At 39.9% G+C, this 26,022-nt stretch overlaps 1 protein-coding gene across 1 annotated transcript; it reads left to right on the top strand.

The window, feature by feature from the left end:
• Nucleotides 1–628: 628 nt before the first annotated feature.
• On the top strand, nt 629–25,727 carry CA12 (carbonic anhydrase 12; the record flags this gene model as incomplete). The annotated part of the gene is made up of 10 exons (XM_082321316.1): nt 629–719; nt 3,960–3,980; nt 10,742–10,921; nt 13,460–13,602; nt 14,501–14,596; nt 16,300–16,363; nt 16,825–16,982; nt 18,058–18,184; nt 24,529–24,613; nt 25,643–25,727. 10 exons carry the CDS (start codon nt 629–631, stop codon nt 25,725–25,727), a joined length of 1,050 nt encoding a protein of 349 aa, XP_082177442.1.
• Nucleotides 25,728–26,022: the final 295 nt, after the last annotated feature.

Genomic DNA, 26,022 nt, shown 5'->3' on the forward strand with positions numbered 1-26,022 from the left:
ATGTGTTCTCCCAGTTCCAAGAACTTTCAGCTTAAAAAAAAATCCCTTCCTGACAAGTCGGATGGTTTTTGTGGCAAGTGTCCGTGGTCCCTCTGAGTTATTAACAGTCCCACACACAGCCTCACTTCTCTTCCCCTCCCTCCAGTCCTCACAGTAGCCCATTATGCTAAATCACACTGATCCAAAAACGGGAGTTGAGGGAGACACTCTGAAATAGGCTAGAGAAGCTCTGCTGTGGTATGGCCCATAAGAGGACAGCTTTTTTAAGCATTTGTGTGTCTCTGCTAAATAATTTCTGAAGTTCCACATTTCAATTCTCTAAGTGCTGGAGTCTGCCCTGTGAGGAGCTCACTAAAACTGAGGTAATGAAGGATATGATCAGTTTTCTGAGGGTGCTGTGACCTAGAGGCAGGTCTGATTACATCATTTGTTTTGGGTTGAGTCTCAGGAGCTTTATAAAAAGCAGTCCTAAAAGGAAGGAGAGAGACAAGGGGAGAGAAGGGCAATAACTCCTTAGCAGAAGCTCTGTATGTGTGCAGTCTGCTATTTGCCACATATCTACAAGGGAGTTTCTTCAGAGTGCAGAGAAACCTGCGAACCGTCAGAATATTCTAAGTCTTTCCTTGAGATGTCAGCCAAGAGCTTCAGTATAGCCACAGTCGCTACTGTGCTCATTTTCTTCCTAAAGATACAACTCTCAATGCAAGCGCCGTTGAATGGTAAAGTCTTTCAGCTTTTTATTTTCTTTTCACTTGTAACTTTGGGCAGCTATTGTATGCAGAAAACTGGCATCTTTTAATTATTACTGTTTCAATAGCATGCTCAAAGTTGTATATTGTTGCAGTCTGCAGATGTTTGGAGTTAGTATCCTTATCTCAATTTCTCAGAATAGGTATTCTGATACATACAGGTAAAAGAAATTTGTCCTCTGATTTAGTTTACATTACAGACTTCTTGCATGCTCAGTATACCTTGCTTTGGGATCTTTTTGTTTCTCACAGAATGAAGGAGAGACTGGCCCTTCTCAGAGTTAGTGAAAGCATCACACCTTTCCCTCTGTCCTGTTTATTTTTAAACCAGAGGAAAAGAATGCGATCCCTGTAAAGAGCCCCATATACTAGACCTCATTCTCTTATATTTAAACGGGACTAGTTTCAGGAGGTCAGCACTCCTTACTCTATTTTTAGGAGTTAATGTTCATCTATTCAAGCTGATTATAATAAATTTTCATCAATTCAAGCTAATTATAATCCATCTAGTGTGATTAGAGGATATGAGGGAGAATCGTCGTAAAGGGTTGTGTGACAGGCCTTACTCAGCGTGTATACTCATGGGACGAAAATCCTGAAGGCTCAAGCATAATCCAGAGCAGTCAGCTTCATACAGAGCTCTGCCAAGACAAGCATTTTACCAGGTTTTTCTCATGAGCTACATAAGGGGTGGAATTCCAACTTTTAAGGTCACCTTCTTATTTCTGGCATATATCCTCTGAAAAATGGCTATATTCTCTAGCAGAATCTCTCACCTGTAGGGCAGAGGTTCCTAGACCCTGGTGCTTTCCAGAATAACAGAATAAAGCTTGGTGCTTTCCAGGTGCTTTCTCTGACAACACAGATGGTTTAGAATTGAAAGGATGTGTCCAAAAGATATGTCTTATGATACGTCCTGAAAGGAATGCTGGAGAATTCCTATCTTAGAATTAGACACCCAGTACCAAGAAATGGCAAGAGCTACAGCATCTGCCTGTCTCTGACATCTTCCCAAGTCAAAAACACAACTAATGTAGATTATCACAACTAAAACCATTCCCACTTTCCCAGCTCCCAAGTGACACTGGAAACATGTTCGTTCCCTTGATATTGATCAATGAAACAGATACATTGGCTCTAGGAACCTCTTCTGCCATGCATAGGCACGTAACTGTGATATTCATCAGCACTCACCCCAACATGAACGAAGAGGCATGAGAACGCTCACAGGTATGGAGCTGTTGATAGTTCCCTTCTAGATGTGAATCAGACACTCTATTGACTCTCCTCCAATTTTGGGAGACTGTGTGACAGCCTCCCTCATCCTCATTTCATTATCAAGCAGAATAAGGGTAATAGCACCCTTGCTCACAGTTTGAGGATGGCAGCAAATCACTTTTGCAGCTCTACATGTTCATTCAGACAAAATCAAGAATACTGCCATCTGGTCATCTATTCACCTCCTCATCTAAGTTAGATGAAATAAGCGTAAGTGTGCCTCAGCCCTACCTACACTAGTTGCTATTATTGTGCTCATGAGTAAAGTCATAATGGTAGTGAATTGCAGATGATCAAAATGCTCACAGGCTAAGGAAAATTTCACTTGGCAAAAGACTTTAAGCTTTCATTTATTTTTGTTTCAGGTGGCATAAACGCCCAAAATATTGGAAATCTTTGAAACTGACTCTTTTCAGGTTGTTCTAGATTATAAAAATCTTAATTTTGACACTTCGTACACATTTTAATGGGCAGTAAGAGCATGAGCAGAGAGTAGCTATTGTAGTTAAGCCAATATTTCTTCAAACCCTGCTCAGATGAGGATGTGGCAATTTCTAAAACCTGTTGACAGTCAGTTGCTATCTTCATGCAAGTTTTACCTACAGAATGTGCTGACCAGAGGACACAAGCACTCCCAAAAAACTCAGTAAAAGAGAATCCCCTGCAGAGAGAAGGGGAGAGGAGAATGAGGTTTCTCATCTTGAAATCTAAGACAGTGCATGAATTCTTCTATGTGAGGGACCTGGGGACTTCAGCCAGGATGATTACACAGACCTCGTTTTGAAAATTCCAGTGGAAAATAAAAGGCACACTGGTCCTAACGAACTAGAAGCAGAGAGCTTAGTGTTCCCAGCACATATCAATACAAAAGAGCTAAGTGCAGCTGTTTTGCACATCCCTACAAATAAATCCCAAACATTTCACACGACATTCTTTGGAGAAGGGCTGTATCTATGACCACACTTCAGAGTACAAGAAATGCAGCCAAGAATCATGTACTGAGCAGACATGTGCACGTAAGGATAAATATTTGCCTGCATGCACACACGCACACCCAGGCACGCTGAGTCTTTGCAAGACTTGTAATTCAGGACTGTCTTCTAAGCAAAAATAAAATCAAATTTGCGGAGAGTAAAGATCTGCATTAGCCTGATAACCAAAACTGTTCAGGTCTGTCAGGACAAGCACCTATAATTACACAGCAAGCTGAATGACTGTAAGTAGGTTTCAGGATAAAAAAAAAAAAAAATTAAAACCAGCATTCAATAAGTCAAGACATTTCCAAAGACATGCAGAGACACTGTCCCAAGTTCAGTTCCTTAAGCAATGGATGAACATTGATCATTTCAACACTCACTCAACCCCCCAGCATTCTCTGAGTTATGTGGGTTTGTGTATCATACTCCGTTTTTTTCAAAGTCCATCTATTCCTGTCTGTTTCAGTTGGCAAATCCCAGAGCTGCTGTAAAGAAATGACTGTCCATCATTTCTCAGTGTAGCAACTGGCAATCCACTGACATTTTTCAACCTCCTCAATCAGGCGTGAGGGCGTTCATTATAGCTACACCCCATTTATATTCCTTAGTTTCCTAACCAGAAAAAAATCAGGGATGTACCTACATACAGAGTCTGTGGCTATTCCACAAAAAAAAAAAAAAAAAAAAGACTGACAAAAGTTTCGCTCCAGTATTTAAGGGATCACAAGAAAGTCAAGCCCTATGGGCAGGATCACAGGGGTAATTATAGTTACAATTTGGGTGAGAAGAGTTCATAATCTTTGAAAGCATCTATGTTTTGCTCAGCATCTGGGGCTAGAAAGACAGATAAAAGTATTGCAAAATTCAGTACATGGGTTTAAGTGGCAATTTGTTTCTTTACAGAGTAAGATGAATTTCAAATATTCACAGTAATATTTCCTTTGTCTTTAAACAGGGTCAAAATGGTCTTATATTGGTAAGTACTAACTAATTTGTACATACTAAGTTGTGGTTTTGTTCTGTATTTTAAGGACAGCATGCCAAATGTGTTCTGGTGAGAACCTACTGGGTTCACTATCTTTACCCAGGTTTGGATCTGGCCCGTTGTCTTGAAATCTGTTATTCATCCATCAGGTTTTGCATCTGTATGATTGAGAGTCAGTTATTGGGTTCTAAATAACCTTGCAGAATGACAGGAACTTCAGCAGACTAAGATTGTCCCTACAAGTGCAGAGGTTTCCCAAAGCCCTCTGTTTCCCCACCAGTCACAGACCAGCAGCACATTTCAGTCTAGTTCTGCAAAGAGCATACTTCTCCCTACCTACATGGGTCTTCATTTTTAAGGAGAGTCAGAGTTCAGCAAGTCACCTGTATCGTGTTACTGGAGACTCAGCTCCCTGAAAATCCCAGCACTGACAAAGTAGAATAAATCATATTCAGGAAAGCAGCATTATTTTGTACACTAGTCCTTTAAGTCAGCTACTAACCCAGAAGGATCTGATGGCTGCTCAGGAAGAATAATTATCTGGAGATTTTCTTTTAATTGATCGAATCCTCTGGCCAGTTATTTCCTTATTCAGAGTAGCGTTTTATATGCCACACGCCCACAGAGAAGTACTGAGAATCTCAGTAAAAAATGCTTGTTCTTAAGCCTTTGGTGCTGCTCCAAGACAACACAAAGAACCTGTGAGATTGAACTTGCTGCTAATAACTACTCCCTTTGGCTGTGCTCTGGTTTACCTGACTTGCTTCACCTGAGCAAAAGGAAAACTGTCAGCTGCATGTCTATAGGTATTAATCTAACTGCCACTATGCGTACATATACTTCACATTCTCATTAGGAAAAAAAAGCTTGAGACAGTTTGAATAACAAAAGCCTGCGTTTTCTACCTTGACAGCAGCCATCAGATGAATGTAATCCTGTTGGGTAGTAAGGAAAGCAAGACTTCTTTTACTACCATCAAAGTAGAAGTTTTGCCCTCCTTCCCAGGGTAATACTTGTTTCAATTAGTTACTTCTCCTTTTCTGGGAATTTGGGTACCAGTGTTTATTTCAGAATATGTTATTCTCAGTGCCCAACTTCATCAATTCCTGTTACACGCTTCCATACTGCAGCCTGATTTCTAATAGGTACTGGAGGATAGAGGGAAGGTTCACAAAACAAATTCTTATTTTTTTCCTTCAACTACTGATTTTCAAATATACCTAGAAAAACATAAAAAAGCAACTTCAAAAAATTAAAGTGGCAACTGAACTTGTACAGAATAGTTCTTTTCATATACCTGGAAAAAAGCAGAGGTAGAACATTGGTCTGCACAGAATAAAATGGCAATTAGAGACACTGCAGTCAGCCAGGAAAGAGCCTCTCCGTACTCTCCCACTCATCCTGGTTCCTTGTGGCAACCTACACCTTCCACCATTTACCTTTATCCCTGCAACACTTTGCAATGCCTCTCACTAAAATTAAGCCAACAGGAAGGGAAAGGAAGTCAAGCCATTATAATCACAGTGCAGACTGATGTAAAGATGAGGGTCAAGGTACAAGATTAAGGGTGAAGGAGAAATCCGGGTGCTGATTGTCAACGTCCTATTTGTTCAGTACAACAACAGATAAAACTGAATGTTGATATAGCACTAGCAGTTCAGGGTATGGTGGCAAAGCAAGATGACACTGCATGTGATCAGGCCTTATCTTTTCAGCGCAAGCTTTCCAAACAAATGAGCATTTGGCTTGGCTATAATGGAAGCTGCATTAGATGATACAATAAATAGAAAGGCTAAACCTCTCCTCTATTTCCCTCTTCCTTAGGCAAACTGCAGCGATGCTATTTGTTCTTCCTGATTTCACTGCTCTTGTACATAGCCCAAGAAAAAGTGCCTGGAAGAAACAGCACAGGCCAGTGAGCTGGGGCATGAGCCCTCAGCCCCCTCTGACACAGGCTTGCTTTGTGTCCTCTGATGGGCTGCTTCACCTTCTGTAAAATGGACAAAGTAGATGAAGTGTATCATGAGAGAAGTGTTTTCAGTTAAAGAACTGAAAGAATGGTCCCGATGCCCCATAGCTCAGCACAGCGCGTGCATGCAGCTTTTGGCAATGTTGGTGTGTGGCTGGAAGGTGGAGACCTGAAGTCCTCTGTCCCAGAAGAGAATTGGTAGAATGGGAGAGCTGGGCCTCAATTCTTTGGATTCTGGCTATCTGCTTCTGTAATGTAAGAGGGCTGGAATGAAATCAAAGAACCAGAATCACTCCTTGAGAGTGGACAAGCAGCTACAATGGAGAAAACTAGCTTTACAGCCACGTTTAAAGTAATAGTGCCAACGGAATTATTAACATGCTTTAGCATGTGAGGAGACAACTTCATGCTACAACGTAGACACAAGAACTGTTGTTAACAGACATAAGGCTAATTGAACTTGCAAACTCTTTAGTTTTACTGTTGGTGAATGGAATAGCAGGGACAGTTACAGCCCTTGGCAATTCCTCTATCTCACAAGCTTCCCTCTGGACACGTATATGGAAGATATACACATATTGGATATGTGTACACAGAATTGTATGACTGAGCTCTGCCTGTGCTCTGAGCAAAATGGAAACCATGTGGTCATGTTACTGTGGCAGGGAGCCTAGACTCAGCCTTCACTACTAACTCAGCCCTGGGCTAACGGCAGCTATACAGCTTCCAGCTGGCTCAAAACAGGGCCTGGCTGCAAAAATACCACAGACATTCCCTGTGTTACTGACCCAATGCATTTTACTACATCAGTTTACTTCAGATCAAGAGAACTTGGATACCCTGTGAGAAGCTTGAGCAACATGAATATTAATTGGTCATCAGAGCAAAAGTCTGTTGGTAACACTGGTGTCTTATAGGCTTGTTTTCTTCTTTTATTAAGTCAGCCAATGTACACATCCTGGGAGCAGACACTACTGTTATTCCTGAAGGAACATCTGTCCTGCATCACCCAACAGTGCTAGGGCTGCAGGGCTGGCTGAAGGCTTAGGCATGAAAAGCTAAAAACTGTCAAAGGAGATGATACAATGGAGGCATGCAGCCATGGAGCTGAGTGCTCAGCTCACTGTGCAGCTGGGCAGCAAGACTGTCCAAAGAATTATTACTACTTTATTTACAGACATCTTTTATAAAATAGCCATGAGGGCACAGCCAGGCTCAGGGTTATTTACAGCGTGGTAGGAGAACATGGTCCTGAAAACTCATGTAAAAGAAGGCAGCCCGCCAGCTGGATTTGAGCAACCTGAATGTTGTGGTTTAACCCCAGCACCACAAAGTCGCTCTCTCACCCTCCTCCCTGCAGTAGGATGGGGGAGAGAACTGGAAGGGCAAAAGTAAGAAAACTTGTGGGTTGAGATAAGAACAGTTTAATAATTGAAATAAAATATAATAAAAATAATAACAATAATAATAATAGTGAAAAGGTGGAGAGAGAGGAACAAAACCCAGGAAAAAACAAGTGAGGCAACTGCTCACCAACCCGCCAACCGATGCCCAGCCTGTCCCCGAGCAGCAGTTGCCGCCCCCCGGCCAACTCCCCCCAGTTTATATACTGAGCATGACGTCATATGGTATGGAATAGCCCTTTGGCCAGGCTGGGTCCTGGTTGTGCCCCTTCCCAGCTTCTTGTGCACCTGGCAGAGGATGGGAAGCTGAAAAAGTCCTTGACTAATGTAAGCACTACTTAGCAACAACTAAAACACCAGTGTGTTATCAACATTATTCTCATACTAAATCCAAAACACAGCACTATACCAGCTACTAGGAAGAAAATTAACTCTATCCCAGCTGAAACGAAGACACTGAGTTTGCACTCCATACAGCAGGGAGTGTTCATGGCTGCACTGGGAGCGGTGGTAGCAGGAGGGGTCCTACTTCCCCCCATACCAACAGTTCCGTACCTTAATTTGCCCACTCCAATAGCTGAATAGTAGTGTTGGGTGGGGAGGACAGGCCCATGGCACAATTGTTGCTCTGCTGATACAGTCCTGACAGGATTCTCATAGCAGCAAACATCATCTGAGATGCCTGGGTCTTTCCCTTTGTCACAAATGTTGTCACAAAAGGAGGAAATTAACTCCTAAGATATTTTTGCAATACTTCTTATGTTAATACCTTTGGGGACTTGTAGTACAGGCCAATCTTAATACATGCACATGCTATTCTTTATTCAGTAGTGATCAGACATAGCCTTTGTAAACACAATGTGATTTCCACTGAATTTATCTGAATGTGCTGGCACAAAAAAAGGAAAATCTGGTTCACAATCAATCATTCATTTTCAACAGAGCTAGCTGAGAAATGCCTTCCAGCTGTGTGGTTTATCTACCATGGAAATCTCAATTTCACATATGCAAACCCAAGCTGCAGTGAGCTCAGCAATTTGAGACAGGAGTTTTGAGGCACTGAAATTAGGAAGACTACGTGGCAGAATTTCTGAAAAACTGGTTTTGTACCAAAAAAGGTTTTCTGTTTGGTTTGGTTGGGTTTTTTTAATTGAGTAGGAGTGAGAAACAAGGAAAAACTGCTGTAGCTTAGACACCTGTGAGTGGAGTTGCAGATTTATGCCAAGGAAAGGATAACGGCTAGTAAAGATCAAGGTACAGAAAGACTGCAATAACTACAGCATTTTACAGAAAAGACAAAAGTTTCCCTTCTGAACCGCTGATGTTGGTGTGGAAGTTTCCATACTGTTGCCAGCTCTTAAGGGCATTCAATTAATCCCAACATAGTACTGAAACATAGTACATTTTCTGGTATATCCTGATATATATTTTCCTGGGAAATATTCTTGAGTGTGTATATCCCATAGTATGGAATTTATGCTCTTCTGGATGGATCTGTTATTTGCCAAAAAATATGTAGAGGATAGTATGCAGTTTTCTATAATATCAGCATAACATTTATTAGCTTTTAAAAAGAATTTCAAAAACTTTGAGATAGTACCATGAAGATCTAAGAGGAGAGAAATTAATGTGATTGGCAGCGAACTGGAGTCAACGATGTAAGTTACAGCAACATCAAGGCCTATTTATACTGAAAAGCACTGATTGAGTCTGAGTATCCACACTGCAAACAACATCATGTGCTAACCTATGTCTTGAATAATCTTAAAGAGCTTTAACAAGGAAGTAAGTCTGTCTTTGAGCACCAGAATTGAACTCGCCAATTCTGTCACATGCACTATGTTTAAGTCACATTTACCTCCACTATCCATATCCTTGGAAACTGTCTTTCATATTAAAAAGTGAGCCTCTAATAATATTCTCCTGACTGTTAATTTTCCTCCAGAAAAGATCTGAACTTGCTTTGCCACAGATGACCCAATCTAACATTAGATTCTGGCATTCATGATTCATGGAAGATGTTAACATACTGGAGAGACTTCAAAGAAGCCACAAAGAATATTATAGGTTTGGAAAAGAAGCCTTCTAACCAAAGACTCAAGGAACTCAATCTATTTAGTTTAAGAGAAGTGAGAAACTATGTCCTCTATGTTATAAGTACTTCAATGAGGAACAAAAGTATGCTAACAGAAGCCTCTTCAATTTCTAAGCAAATGATTAAAAGCAATTACTATCTAAACAAAGTCAAAGCTAGAAAAACTGACAGTGAAAAGCAAGCTGCCAAAAAGAGTAATTATCCATTGGCACTAATGAAGTATCTTTTACCTGCAATGCTTAAGGGAAGAGTAGGTGTTTTTTCCCTTCTGAAAGATAGCCCTCATTGAAGTAGAAATTAATCCAGGGAGATCCAATGGTCTGTGTTATACAGATCAGGCTGGGTGATCCCAAAAGGCCTTCCTGCCTTAGAAAGAATCACGATGAATCTTCAGAGTCAAGGAGAAACACAAGTTGCAAGTACCTCTTTTGGTATTTAAATCCGAATGGTCTCAGCTTACAGCTTGTGAACAGCTGCTAGCTATTAATGTGTAATTAAATCAAAGGCACAATTTAAAATCTCTTGATATTATCTATTCTTTGTAGATCCTACCTAGGGCAAAAGACTGGGATGAAGAAAAGTTTCACCAGAGTTTGAGCAAGTTATTGCAGGTCAAATTATTGTAACGCCTTCCATTTTTGCAAGTTAGCTTTTCACTGTGGGTTATGCAATATTGCTAGATAGAGCCAGATAGTTTGTACAATAAGAAAAAGTTTATAAGGGTCTGGCTTTCTGTGTACTGAAAAGTATGGAAACTTTCCTCTGCCAACATGAAGTCACTTCTTTCAGCAGGTCTCTTCAGAAGGCTGGAATAGCTGCATTACTGTGCATATGCCTGTTACTTCCATAGGGAATAGTAATTCATGTCAGTAAATGATCCAAATACTGTCACAGATCCAAACCCTACTTGTCACACTTGTGGGCTCTGAAGAGAGACAATACCATCACAAGAGGGTCAGAGGCACTGTGGCTGGCTGTGGTGCTGCTGCCTGCAGGCCTCACCTGGTGAGCTACCAGGCCTGCAGTTCCTCAGGAGTGTAATATCAACAGCAGTTGAGATTAGCAAAAAATTGAGGGGCAGTAAAGTGTCTGTCAGATTTTTGTTGGCATTTGGCCTTTTGCTATCTAATGGCACACTGGAAAGATGAAGTTAAAAAAAAAAAAGTCTTAAAAATTCAGAAAAGGCTCCTTTTCCAAATTTTGGGTGAAGGCTGAAACAGGGGAGTTTTTATATTAATTGCATAGTTAAGGCTTGACAAATGTGTGTCTCTGTTAATTTACACAGGTCCTGACGGAGAGAAGGCCTGGCCAAAGAAATACCCATTTTGTGGAGGAGTATTCCAATCGCCAATAGATTTCCACAAAGATATTCTCCAGTATGATTCTAATCTCTTGCCTTTAGAATTCATAGGCTATAATGTGCCCTCCACTGACCAGTTTACATTGACCAATAACGGTCACTCAGGTAAGGAAGCTCAATGACAGCAAGGGATTGTGAAGGAAAGAGTTGCTGGAGCTTGTGATTTTTTATTTCATGGGTGAACTACTTTGATTATCAGATGAAATTAAGCTGTGATGATGAAGCCTTCACATCAGCACACCCACATCTAGAGAACAGGCTAGGGAAACTTGGGAATGTACTAAGTACAAATGGATTCACAGTAAGCTGAATTGACTGTGGTTTTTAAATAAACTCTAGGCACATCAGAATTAATTCCTGAGCTTTTCTTATTACTTTGGTTGAAGTGCTCCAAAACAGGATCAGACTTTGTGATTACGTTAAAAAGAGATAAACTGATAAAATATGGGTGCAATGGGTCTCTGACATTCCAGTCTAATCAAAGCAGCTCAGCTAAATTATGTGGCGAGGGGGAAGGAAAAAAAAAAAGCTAGGAGCACCATTCTGTTTCTTTGACTTGAGACAGAAACCTCTTTAGTGTAAGATAAGACAGATAGATAAAAAGACAGAAAAATAATTAGAAATAGCATACAAACATGCCCTCCACTGTAGTACTAAATCAAAGTGTCAGTACAGTAGGTAAAAGCAGAGAAGATGCAGTCTCATAAAGGTCTACTATATCGACACAATATACAATACCAGTAAGCTAGTCCCACCGTTTTTTGTTCCTTCCTGAAACATTTGAAGACATAGAAATAAGAACAGTTATAAGGCCCTCCTTCTTTGCATCCTCTGCTATTGCATAAGGATCAAAAGAACCCGCGTTATAAAATGGCCTCTGCCTCTGCTCTTCTCTGGCATGCTTGGTTGAAAGATGCCTGACCTGCAAACATCTTTTTTTCTCACTCGTTCAGTGGCATAAACCTGCTCTGTAGAACATTATAAACCCATTCTTCAGTAAGGGCCAGCCTCTTAGGACATGGTTCCTGGTTTCCCTCTTGATGAATTTGTCCAAAACCAGGTTGCTTTAGACTAGGAATGGCTGGAACACCCTTTCCTTGTGAATCTTCTTTTCCTAAGAGCCTAAGAGCCTTTCTTGGTCCTGAGTGAAAGATTGTACTGTCACAGTTGAATGTATTAGGCTGATGTAAATGACAGGCAATTGGCAGAGAAGGAAACATTGTCATTGTGGACTTTAACAGTGCCAGAGAGGAGGTGGAGACCAAAGAACAACACTGAGAGCCTGTCCCTCACATAATAGTCACATGGGCAAAAGCAAATTCCTCGTAGAGCCTACGTCACTAACATTGTCAGATCTTAACCCTAAACCAAGAAGTTCAACTACTTCCTAATGAAAGCCAAGACAAAAATATATCCCCCCCTCAGTAAAAAAGGGAATTCACCTCTAAGGTCAGTGCCCTCCTAGAAAGCAGGGGACATGAGACATGCTCTAGAAACCTCACTCAGATACAAACCTTAATTGCTCTGAGTAATGAAAAATTAGCCTCTGTTAGAGCGATCATTACACCATCTGCTGCTATCTTCTCTTATGGCTAGAGAAGAAATCAGTAGGATGCTTAGTATTGTGGTATCAGTCGTTCCTACATATAATTAATGATGTGCTTCACTGGCCAGCTAATCCAGATACAATTACCTACTTCAGCTAGACTGAAAACAGTAGAGCTCAAAAAAAGCTTTTCAGCACTAGCATAAAAACACATAGGTTTGCAGCTGTTCCTTCATTAAGGTTTTGAGCCTTGTTTCCCCTGCAAAACATGTCTGGGACACTCCAGAAACAAACTGTATTCACACTGGAAAATAATAAAGATAAATTGCAAAGAAATCGATCTGTTCTTTACATAAACTGTTGCTTTATGAAGCACCAAACTTCTCAAGTGAACAACTCAATTTCTGCTGAGTTGAGAATTACTACTGTAATTTCTACACAAAAAAAATAACGCAGCCTGTCTTCCACACTGGAGAGCATTAGTGAGCAGAAGGGAGGGTAATGCATACAAAGGTCTCCCTCCAGCATGTCAAGAGAGGGAATGCTAGTTCTTAAGCCTGTGACATCAATGGTCTGGGTTTTGGGGGGAGTGGGGAAAGGGGGAAGTTTATTTGGTTTTCCCATATACTCCTAAAAGAAGATTAAGAGGCAGAGGAGTTCAATACAACAAGAGATTAAAAATAACATGAGAAATATTAATTTATTACGCCATTTTCAACCATTATAAGGGAACTGAAAGAAGGCACACAAGCCTAAGTTTTTCTTCGACACATCAATAACTGTCTCTTCAATAAAACTGAGATAATTTTGCATTCTTCAGGGACAAGAAAGATTCCCATTAGCAACGATTCTCACATTCAATTCCTTTAGTTTAAGAAAACAGAAAAAGGGTATATTCTAAATTCTCCTGAATTGCCTAGAAAGGGTTAAAGACAACTAAAGTGTTTATCTTGTACCACAGACTGAGATGGATTCGAGTTAGAAATCTGCTTTGTTCATGCTCCATACGGAATATACTCACATACAGTATTTTTATTTGCTCTGTGCTTGAAAGCTGTGGTATCATTTCCTCCCATCTGGTTTTGGTCTGCTTACAGTGAAAATGTATCTGTTGCCTACCATGTACATCAGAAACCTCCCGTTTGAATACACTGCATCTCAACTTCACCTACACTGGGGAAACAGAAACAAGTCAGAAGGCTCGGAGCACACAGTCAGTGGGAAGCATTTTGCAGCAGAGGTAAGACAAGCTCAGATCAAGGAAAGAAACAAAGAAGGCTGGACAGATCCCTTTGTTTCAAAGTGGGATCTTTATCTTGGGTATATGACTGGAAAAGGCTGCAGGGTTCTAATTCAAATATTTATGATACACTAAAAAATGCATTGCACACCGCAAAAAGGATGGACTCCGATGTACTTTCATGAATACACCACAAGCCAGGGACCTAGAATTTAGGTTCTAAACTCAGGGCTGGCACTGGGTCACTTGAGTAATTTCAAGCAAACTGCTAGATATTTGACACCTTGGTTCTTCTCTGTAAACCAGGTATATCTTTTAGCTGCACAACATTGCTCCTCTGTCTACCTTTACTCACCTTCTTCTGTCCAGTGAAGAACTATTTTTTATCTTTTCTAATCCTAAATTATGGATTTGGGAATAGATTTTGAAAAGCAGTACCAATCGGATATTTACCCCAAAATGATTAAAAGAGAAATCAGTCAGAATAATTTGCTTGCATAACACCACTTTAGGAATCCGTTTCTTCTCTAGTTACATTTAACACCGGGTTTTGCATTCTAAACGTCAGAGAGCCCCAAGACTGCTAAGGTGTTACTTCTTCAGAAAAATTTACCAGTACTACAGTCAAGATGCCTTGAAGCTGAAGTGACTGATCCTCTTTTCCCCTGCATTATGTAGGGGTGGGGGGAGTAACTCAGCTAACAGCGGGGCTGGGAGTGGGAGTTCCAGGACCTTTTGCTTTTCTCTAACAAGATCTTACCACTACACCCAGAAATCACTGAAGGATACCATTGTACTGTCTTAGCCTGAGGTGGCTGCACTGGTCCTTTTTATCTGTGAACCAGAAATGTGAGTGTGCCCCAGACGTTACCATAACATAGTATCTCCTTCTTTGTAGCTGCATATCGTACATTATAACTCTGAGAAATATCCAGATATAACAGCAGCAATGGACAAAGCGGATGGACTGGCGGTTTTGGCTATTCTTCTTGAGGTATGATGCAGGACTTTTTTTTTTTTTTTTTTTTTTAGAATATGCTTTCAATCATTAAGTCATCAGAGACCTTTAACATATAAAATTACCTAGATTATTTAATGATGCTGTGGCTGAATAAAGGTTCTTCCTTTTCTCTTTCACAAAAAAGGGCCAGATTCCAGCATCACATACATAAACAGGAATAAATTTTAAGAAAAGAGGAATTCTGCATATTTCCTCATGTTTTTCAGTAAATTAATGTCAGCTATGTTAAATCCACTTTTGCATCCATTTACAAACTAAAGATTGGTAGAGTTTATCAAACAAGAGACAACAGTGAATTTCAAGCTCACTTACTAAAAACTGCCTATTGTAGCATGAATCAGTTTTAACACAGCAGAGAGGCATAGGCAGACACAACCCTGGCTTTGGCCACTATATGTAATTAGGATTTGACCATAGTCTTTAGTCTTCAGGTCACAAACCTCCCAGATTCTTTGAATCACAGATTACAGTAAACAAGTAAATTCAGCACCTTTCTTAAGATGACAGAAGGACAGCTTTCCAATTTTCCCCTTTAAAGCCCCACTTACAAGCCATTAAAGACAATAATGATCTGAATGAAAAATTTTTAGAAGCTTGCACATATATAATTCTCCTTTTTCTTGAGGATTAAAACTCCTCTATGAGATAACTAGAAAGATTATTTTTAAATGTGAGGATTTTCTGCAGCATCAAGAAACGTGAAAACACCCAGGTTTTCACATTTCCGTCAAAAAAGTGAAAATATTCTAGTTAGCAAAGCTCCAATTCTCATTAATATTATCCAAGCTCACTTCCTAGCAGCTCTAAGACTTTGACAATAATTTTGTGTTAAATTTCAGTCCATTTGGAAGTTGCAGCTGTGAAAAGTGTCAGACTATTGTATATTATGCTACGGAATAATACTGGGATTCTGGTTATTTCTGAGCAATGGTGTTTAAAAATCAAATAAGGGAACAATGGAGATTAGGTCTTTGAAAAACTTTCGGACAGCTGGTGGCTATTACAGTTGATCTAAGGACACCAGTTTACTATGTCTGGTTGTCAGAGGAGTTGCTAAGCGCCAACTCTAAAGAATTCATAAAAAAGGCATTGATTATTAGACTGAAAAGCTGCTCGTAGCAGTTGGAAAACATGGTCTTGTTTGATAGTTGAGTTATAGCCCTTGCCAGCAGCCCTGCGGTACCCAATAGTGTCATTCTTTATCTTCCTGGACTGTGAGGAGCAGCAGACTAAAGAATGTTTGTGGGTGGAAAAACGTGGCTTTGACTAGAAACCAGTAAATGATCTGAGAAGCCTGCCAGTTGACAACTTATGCTTGCAATGTTCTCAGAGGAAATGGTTTCTCTTCATTTGCACAGCATGCTGAACAGGCAAGGGCAATAGGGTTTTTCAAGTGCACGTAAGATGTCTACACTGCAGTTGTTGAGATAACATTATGACAAAGCAGCTCTAACAGCTCTGGAGCGAGTAAGAGCATTATTGGGGTTCTGAGGATAGTGTTAATGTTTTGAGTAAAAAGACTACTTATGCCATTCTAGTATATGAATATCTGGACAGTGGAGACACTTGCCTTATGACAGAGGCCATCAAATACTGCTGTCTGCTGTGTGCAGAAGCAAAGACTCATATTCAGACTGCAGTGATTTGCACAGCTGTTAATAGTCTGCTCATTACAGATTGGACCCTTCAACCCATCCTATGAAAAGATCTTCAGGCACTTCCGGAATGTGAAATACAAGGGTGAGTGGCCATAAGCCTGCACTGGATTGCGAATGGCTAAGAGTATCGGATGTCACCCTGAGAGGGATTGAACCGCCTGAAGAAACAGTACACAAATCCCAGGCAAACCTGTCACAAACTGTGTAAGACTTACAAATGCAGTGCACTTCTGTGAAGAGTGTATGGCTAGCATGCACCACGTGTTTCTGACTGGGCCTTATTTCTTGCACATGGTGGTTTCGGTTAATATGGCCACGGTTTATCTTACAGAATTCTGATTTGGTATCTAAGACAAGATTTGTACATAGGAAACCTAAAAAGCTGTATTCCTTATTAAACTGGGATGATCTCTGTTAAAATTTATTTCTCTCTTCCTAGTGATATGACTGAAAGCATCCTACTTACTGAAAAGCAAATTCACTTCACAGGTGCACTACCTGTGTAGTAATGACGCAACATTTAACACGAATCCCATGTTTTAGATCAGATGGTCCAAGTTCCTGGCTTCAATATTCGAGAACTGCTTCCTGACAGTCTGGATGAGTATTATCGCTATGAAGGATCCCTGACAACTCCTCCTTGCTACCCTAGCGTTCTCTGGACAGTTTTCCGACACCCTGTTAAAATTTCACAAGAGCAGGCAAGTTTAAATACAGCATGTGTTTTCCTGATTGGTGTCTGCTAAAGAACAGTAAATGTATATTCTCATTTCCTGGATTTCTCTTACATTCCTGTAAAACTGAAAGATGACCATTGCTAAAATCCTTTAAGTGGGAAGAACAGCACAGAACTGACATAAATCAATATCCTATTCTGTTTGTAGTTAGCATGTTTCCAGTTGACCAGAATAAATAAAGGACAGACAACTGCATAGCAATTGGTATAGTATCAGCTTGAAAAATCACAATGAAGTGAGATTAATTTCTGTTTTCACTATGTACTTACTCCCTGCTTTGAGTCTTCCCATGAGTCACTTCCAGATCATTTTTGTTCAAGCTTCATGTCTGAACCCTATTCACTAAGTATTTTAGTGCTACTTGGATCCTGACTGACTTAGGTAAGATAGACTGGGTAGATGTTAAGTTTCTAAAAAGCATGTGATGTGTTATTTGTCAATATTGAATCCCCTAGCTTTTCTCCAACTTATGTTTTTTGTGCTCACCTAATTAACTTTTTTTGTTCTTAGGTGGCCACTTACATAGACTATAAACTCCCAGTCACTATCTTCTGATTCACCTAATTATAAACAGAGGAAAAATGTTTTTATCAAAATCTCTGATCAAATTACTGCATGGTCCTTGTTATTAAAGTCCATTCTTAGCTTTGTCCGCTCTGCCAGATCATGTCTTTACCAAAGTAGAGAGTTCTTTCACAAAGTAGCTTTTAGTACTGCTTAGGAGTTAGACTGTGCCAGGGAGAACATGCTGCAAAGGGCCACCATGTTTCTTCCCATCCTATTTTCCTGGTGGGTAATTACTAAACAGGATTAATTTTATCACAATGTAAACAAAATACAGGTATGGGTTTGGAAATGTCACACTGTTTACACATTATTCTGTATTTGGGCTCACAGGCCACACAAGACTTCAGTATTACTTAATGTATCCTCTTCCCTTTGACTACCCCTTTGATTTCAAACACACACTCTCAGTGATCATACACTGGCATTACTTTTTCTGTATTCTGGGAGCTGAACGGGGTGCTTCCCTTTATAGTTACTGGCACTGGAAACAGCCATGTACTGCACAGAGAGTGATGACCCAGAACCCCTGGAAATGGTCGATAACTTCCGAAATGTTCAGGAATTTCACGAAAGACTGGTTTTTATCTCCTTCCGTGAAGGTAAGTTGTATGAATGCTTCTATGCAAAAAAAGAGCGCACAGTGATTTGTGTAAACTCAAAATACTGAAGTGGCAGTCCTGTTGCACTGTACCACTACAAAAATATAGCAATCTCATTTTCCCACAGTTCACTTTGTTCCCTTTTCTTCTCTTACGGCATTGTTGCATGAGCAACTGTAGGAGATAAGGTAGTCAAAGAGCACGTAAGAAGGTTTTTTTCCACAATGGGTATCAGGCAAGCCCCGCAACCCTTCTGATCAAAGGCAAGGAGATAAAAGAAGGATGACATGTTTGCCCTTGTCATGCTTAGCAGAAATATTTGCTGTCACTCCAAACACGAAACAGTTCTCTACAGCTGAGCTGTTTCAGTCAGCATTAAGTGCTTGAGCTGGCCTTGTCTCACCAGTGACATTTGCTGGTTCTCAGCAATATCAGGGTTGTTTTTAGCAGACCACACATTTAAAGGGAATCACAACTTTGCTTTTCAGGGAGACTGTTTTTAGGAAATCGCATAGAATCAGAAGAGGTCCTTGAGGAATTCAAACTTGACAAACAGAAATACTTTGTAACACTGGATTGCATGATCTAGTGTTACAAATGAAAAAAAAATTGCCATCTTACAAGGAAGAACTGATTTAAAAGTTTATTTATGCAGTGTTACACAATAACAATGCATGGGGAGGGGGGGAGGGGTTGCACAAAAAACCTGCATCTGTGGTGAGAAGCTTAGCTGTGCCCCACAATAAGGCATTTGAGTATATTGTTTGTGCAAAATGTATTGTTCCAATTTCTGGGTTGTCTTGCAAACAAATACTCTTAAGCAGTTGTGAAGCTGGCACATACATTGAAGGCAGATGAATCTAGGCAAGCCACTATACTATTTGAAATTGAGAGTAAAAGATTTTTAAAAGAAAAAGCAGACTTCACAAAAAAGATTGGCCAAGCAGTAAACTTTCAAATTAATAAAATGTGTTAGCACATGATTTCAACTTTGCCTGCTAATTTCTTCACTGTTTAGATAAAAGAATGGAAAACACAGCAGTTGTCTATATTTGGAAATTTCACACAATAGCCACTGCAGGGAACAGTTCTCCCTGCAGGCATACTGCAGTAGCTTTCTTGCCATTCCCCTCTGCAGACAGCCCCTTTCATAATATATCTTTTCTAATACAAAGCTATAAAGGAGAAAAGTGAACATTAGAGATCAGCCAAAACAAATCCCAGACAAAACATTTCTCTGATATCAGAGATGATTTAGATTTGTCACCAAAAGTTGGCTGGTGTCTTTGTCAGATTAGCTCCATCAAAATTCCCAACCAGAGCAGTGTGGAGCATCAGCAGCATTTGCCCCTTATTTGAAGCAAATCTCCATCTTTGAGATAAAACCCAGAGACAATTTCAGAAGTTATTCTGTGGCTGGGGACCATTTTAGTTCTCATGGAAACATTTTAAAATCTTTCTAAAGCTTCCCATAAGAGGAACATAATTCTACCACAAAGTTTGTTGGAGTGCCTTCTCTGAAATTATTGCACATAACTTAGTAATTATTTAAATAAGTGTGTAGATGCTACTGTCCTTGCTACTTAAGCACATTTCTCTCATTGAATTCTAATGATTTAGATCTTCATTTCTCTGTATTTTTACTGCAGTAAAAAAATACTTAACAGTTCTGAGCTGACTGACTATATGGCTTGAACCACAAGCCATGACTTCCCATTCTCCAGCTCTGCATTAAATTTCTACATTTCATAATCATCTCCAGAGCTCCAGCGACAAAGGCTACACCTCCTTAACGGCTGCATCTCCTGACTGCTATTTTATTAACCATTCTATCTGCAGTTAACATAGTGGATCCTCAGGAGAAGCCTTATGGACCAGGTGTATAAAGAAGGGCAGGCTACAGTGCTAAAGGCAATACGCAGTTTTCAGTGCAGTTCAGGGATCCGAACTACTTCAGGTTCTCATTTCTGTACACTCAGCAGAAAGGTACTGACTAGAAAAACAACTATTTTAACTTGCAGCACAGAAGCAGGGGCAGTGATTTAAGAAGAGATGGGATACTTCCCAATTTTGAGGTGCACAGAAACAGCATAATGTATCCTTTTGTTTAACATATGATTAAGGAACTGAAGATGTTACACCCCATGAGTAAAGGCATCATATGACTTTGTACTTTTTACTGAGTATCTTGAAAGGTGCTCAGGTTCTCAAGGACCTACCTGTCTTTACACAGCTTCCAGTTTGTAAATAAAGGCCTAGAAAAGTAACTTTCCCCAAAAATAGCTGAGTAGTTTTCATCTCCCATCCTCATTCTGGAAGCTAGGAATGCATTCATTCCAGATACCTCAAAAAAAGGTCCCCAAGCCTGTTGAGGCTACAGTGCAAAACACTAGTTCTTTCCAGTCAAGCAGATGAAGCATTTTTCTGCTTTCATTGTCATTTCTCCGTTTGCCTCCTTGCTTATTTGCTGCCAAAGGTATCTTATAACCTTTCCTATTACTAGCAGCAGACAGCTAAATATTTAAGTTTAAACTAGTTTAGTTTAGTTCTTTCTATCTTCTATTTAAAGCTACCATTTCTGCTCTTGAATTACTGCTGAGAGAAGTTACTCTGATCAATTGTTTCTTTTCTCATTTTAATTTGTTTATAGTTTGGAGCCCAGTTTCAAGGTTTGACTAAAACAAAATACTGAGTACCATTGGCTACCAAAATTTTGCGTCAGTCTGCATCAGCTCACGTTAACAAAAAATAAGATTTTTCCCTTTCTGAAAGATCATTAATACCTTTCTGCTATGCACGATGAAGAGTCTCTGTGATCTCTGCTCACGTGTAGTTCTCTGCAGTAAGCAATAACCTTAATCTTACTGCTTCAGAGTCAAGAATAAGTAACGGAACAACCTCCCTATCAATTTATCAGCTAAGAAAACCGATTTGTTTGTATTATGTCGGTAACAAGTGGAAGCCTTGTTTCTTGTCTGTAACATGACTGCATTAGACAAGTTATTTCTGTGACTACATACAAATCACATACAGGGCATACAGAAGTCGCGCTTGGTATTTTGCTGGTTCTGTTCCTTGATTTCTCGTATACTATACAAAGCCATAGTCATAATATTCTATTCTATCTATCTATCTTCATGCCTCTTATCAAGTCCCTATGCCACCACTTGCGGAGTGTAATGGTTATAGAACAATGCCTCAAATCTAATCTCATTTTAAAACGAGAATTAAGACTAGTAGTTGTCTTGTTGCTAGTCTAACCAAAATATATAAGAAAATTACAAGTTTACCAAATCATCAACAATCCTTAATAGCCCCATGATTAATATACAAACTGGCATTAGTTGCACAAACAATATTTTGAGTTAAGTAAAAGATGGCTAAATAGTGAAAAAGGGGAAGAACTAGAGTATGCCAGTCCTTTTTCTGCTTTTGAGGACTGGCCAACTAGAAATATCCCTCTCCCCCATGGCATTCTTATATGACCAGGAGCAGGGTTAAAACTTTCTTCCCAAACCTCCAATCTCAAACACTGGCTGCCACCTAGAGAACTAGTTGGGTCCAGAATGGCTATTTTAGCAATTCCCTTCAAATCTCTGCTCAAGTCTGATTATGTACAACAATTTTAAACAGCAGAATCAGGATTTGCAATACGGCTGCCAAGTTTCTGAGACTGTAAGGCTTCCTCTGCAGGGTCTTTCTTAAATCCATGCACAATCAATCTACTATAGCAATGCCACTGCAGAAACACTTACTGAAGTAACAGTAGTTCTGGAGCGAGCAGCTACCTTATGTTTAAGACTGGTTCACCATGGAATCCTAGAGATCCAACTTTTACTTTTTCTACCCTCTCAATTCGTCAAGACTCAATACCTGGTGGACTTGGCAAGGATGTGTTGCTGACTGCTAACTGCATCTATGAGCCAGTGATTTTCTGAGTCAGACTGGTCAGTCAGAAATGAGAAATGCAGTTTTCTGTCTGTTTCTTAAGCTGACCTTTCAGCACCTGACTACTTTCTCTCTGTAAATCACACTCAATACTGCAAAGTAAAAGGTAGAGAGTTACAATCCATGATCCCAGTAACTGAAAATCAGATACTACGCTTTTCATCCAGGAATCTCTAAACATTTCACAGAAATAGTGTAAGCAGTATTATTTCCATCTATGGGGGAAAATTTGACCCAGATGTGACTTTCTCAAAATTGTTGCTGTGAACCAGTGCCAAACCCAAGAATAACATTTGGCTCTCCCTCTGCTAAGCCACATTACTTGGCTCCCATGCAGAAGTGACACCAGCTATAAAAGCATTTTCAATGTATCTTTAAAGTTGGCATGACTTACCAGAGTTGAATTGTATGGGTTATTGCCCATCCTGGTGTTCTCACCCAAGAACTGGTCTCTATGGCTACAAAAGGCATTGCTCAGTGCTACTTTAATAGAAACCCCATTCAGTCTAAGTACATTTAATTACAAAAGGTCGTTGACTCTATCAGTGAACCATAGAAAAATGTTCTACCCATTTCAAAAAAGGTATTCATCACCCCTGTAATCTCACATTCCACCTACTGCAGCCACAAAGGCTCCCTCACAGGTGCAGCCCCTCACCTCAAGGGGGGGGGGGGGGGGGGGGGGGGAAGGAAAAAAGAGGGAAAAAAAAATTCCTGTCAAAGCACAATTAAAGTGCACCTGGTTGCTGGCTGCAAGCGTCCAGCCTGATGCAGTCAGCTGTACCACTGGTAGGAAGAGAGCACACTTATTAAGAAGGGAAGAAGAGGCCATACACAGAATCATGTCTTGGGCCAGGCAACCACAGAACTGTGTGAAAGAAGTCCTGCTGTTGTGCACACCCTAGACCCCTACTAAAGCAGGTTTCCAGAGCAACTTTTCTGCCTTTTCAGTGCCAAGAGTGAGGGCTGCCATTTTCACCTGAGCACAGAGGCCACAAGATGGGGCCATTGAGCTGTGTTTGGTATCAAAAATGCAAATGACTGAAGTGTTTGGTCATCGACATTTTGATGCCAATAATTAAAATCTAAATTCCTGCTCACTGTTAACAAGTGCTACGTTTCAAAATGTCTCTCATCTTAACGGATTATTCAGCAAAACTCAAACATGTTTACAATGTATTTTGCCTGTCAGCAATCTATTCCAATAAAATCAGCTTCACCTACATGCAGCTGAAATTTATTACTATGTTCAAACCTTCCACTGCCCACAAGTTAAATGGGAACTGGTGCCTAGCTTTGCTTATAGCACCATGCTGAAACACTATCTAACTAAATTTTGCAAGAAGGTCTTCTCATCAAACAAATGCCCCCTACCCTTCCTCTTCAAACAACAAGCTCTTTTTCTACCATTACCTATTTAATGCTATATTTTGTTGTCCATTTGATGCATCTTTACTATAACAAAACTCCCCTATTTTAAAATACAGTTTTTCTTCAACTCCATGAATTGCAAGCTGCTTCTATTCAGTTGGATTTAAAATTAATAAAGCATCTAATGGGTTAAATGGGATAAGGTTAAACTCCAGGTTTTACATTTCCGTTCTCTCAACAGCTGATTTAATAAGAGAAAATATTTAGATGGAATACATGAAACCTGTCAACTTCACTCTGAAAGGGTTCTGATGTTGCTTAGAGAGAAAGAGCCATTTGATAAAATATAAAAACTAATGTGTAAATGAATTATGAAAATGCAGTTAAGAAAAGAGTGCTCACCTTCAGGATCTTTGGGAAGGCCAAAATAAATAAAAATACTTTCATTGCCAAAAATATATATGAAGGTCATCATCAAAGACGACATTATAATGATAATGCTTAACATCTCAATGCAAACCTGAGATCACTCAGTTCTTCATACCAATATCCTGAATTCATTCTTACCTTCTTAGATGCCTTTCAGCAACGTTCTCAACAGCAAAGCATATCACTCTTCAGCTGTCCACATTCAACAATGTTGATCTGCCTTGAAAAAACAGAAGGCATCAAATTTAACATCCCTAGTTGCCTGGGTTTAGTTCTTTAGTTTTGCTTATGGTCTCTTATACATTATAGGATTGAAATCCAAAGAGTTTCTGATCTGCAGTGCCTGTGCCTGCATGTTGGCTTTGTGACTTCAGGGGGTGTCTAAATTCACAGCATTGTGAACTGTGGATCCAGTTGCGGGATTAGGACCTTCCAGGATACATCTATGCAGTTATACATTCCATAATTGCAAAGTGGTACGAACAGGCTGTAGGAAAGCTGCAGATGCAGAATGCAAATGTTATGACAGATTAGTGACTAACCTTCTCTCAAGTAAATTAAATTAACTGTTTTGCATGCTTTTCCTCTTTTCCTAGGTTTTGTTGTTTCTGTTGTGATAGCCTGCATTCTGGGAGTTCTCATAATTCTTGCAGTAGCCTTCTGCCTACTGAAGAGGAAAAGGTAAGATGTCCGGCTGTCACACCACAGGAAGAGAAGTCAAACCAAATTTTTCTTCTGACACAAAGAAGTGCTCATGTGTCCGAAACCTTGCACATTTTCTATAGTGGTAATGTTTGATCTTTTGTAAGATAACAATCTCTTTCTACAAGCTTTGATATGTTTTTATCACTGTAGACATTATTTCTCCTCTATCACGTACTCCAAAGTAATTCTATTTTATTGCCAGCAAAATATATTTATATGGCTAAACAGTCTCTACTTGCTGTGACCTTTGTGCCACAGTGGCCACCATTCTGCCATTGCAGGAATGGTATTTTTTTGTGAAAAGCTTTGTTTTTGTGAAAAGGTTGTTTTTCCACAAAATAATAATTACTGGAACAGTGCTCATGTAAAACCCTTAAAAGATACAAGGACAGGAAATAGGGAATTGTATGTGAGTACCGGGGAGAACACAAAACCACCTTCCAGACTAGGTACTGACTGCTCCCACAAGCAGTTAGGAAATGAGACTCCCTTTCCAGACTAAGCAGGACAAGCAGGCTGGGTCGATAACAGACTTACCCAGTTTTTCTGTTTCTCAACTGCCATTTGTTCTTTTTCTTGTTCTTTTTGCTAGCATTGCTGCTCCTAATTGCTTTTTCAAATCCTTTCATTTTTTCCTAGAACAGTAAGTGAAACAAGAGGGGAATGGAGTTTTAGAAAAAACCTCTCCCAAAGGTCACATCATTTAAGGAGAAGAAATCTGTACTGACAAGAGATCATTTAGCCAGACTGTTTGCCACCAAAGCCAAATTCTGGAAAAAAAGACTAAGATTACAAACTTTCTTACAGCCCGATCCCTTTGTGATCAGCATTGACTGCCACACAGAATGTGTTCTCCTGAAATATTTCTAACAATAAGCTACTGTGACATTTGCACTGGTATAGAGAAAAATAATCTCATGCATGCATAATGGACCATTTTAAGTAACCAATGGTGCTTTTCCTTCATTGGAATTACAATTATTTAAGACATTTGTTTTATTTTAGCTGCCAAAAGGGAGGCAAAGACAACAGAGGAGTCATCTACAAACCAGGCACGTACAAGGAGGAAGAAGACATCTCCAAACTTTGATGCCCTGCTCTGTCACAAAAGCCCTTTTTCATTCATAGCACTGATTTATTTTGCATTGGTGGAACACATCTCTTGCTCTTGGCTAATGATAAGCCTCGAGTGTGTACCAGCCAGAAGTTTTCTGTAGCCCTTGTTCTCTTGTTTTCCAGGGAAATGCGATCAGTGAATACTCCTGAGCTAAATTCCTCACCACATTCTTTTCATGTTTGCTGCTTACTGAGTCTGGGTCTTTTAATTGATTTTACAGCTAATCCTAAACTCCAATTTTATGGTTTGTTTAGCACAGATTTTCCCA

Source organism: Platalea leucorodia (assembly GCF_965183815.1).
Source record: "Platalea leucorodia genome assembly, chromosome: 9".
NCBI classification, from domain to species: domain Eukaryota; kingdom Metazoa; phylum Chordata; class Aves; order Pelecaniformes; family Threskiornithidae; genus Platalea; species Platalea leucorodia.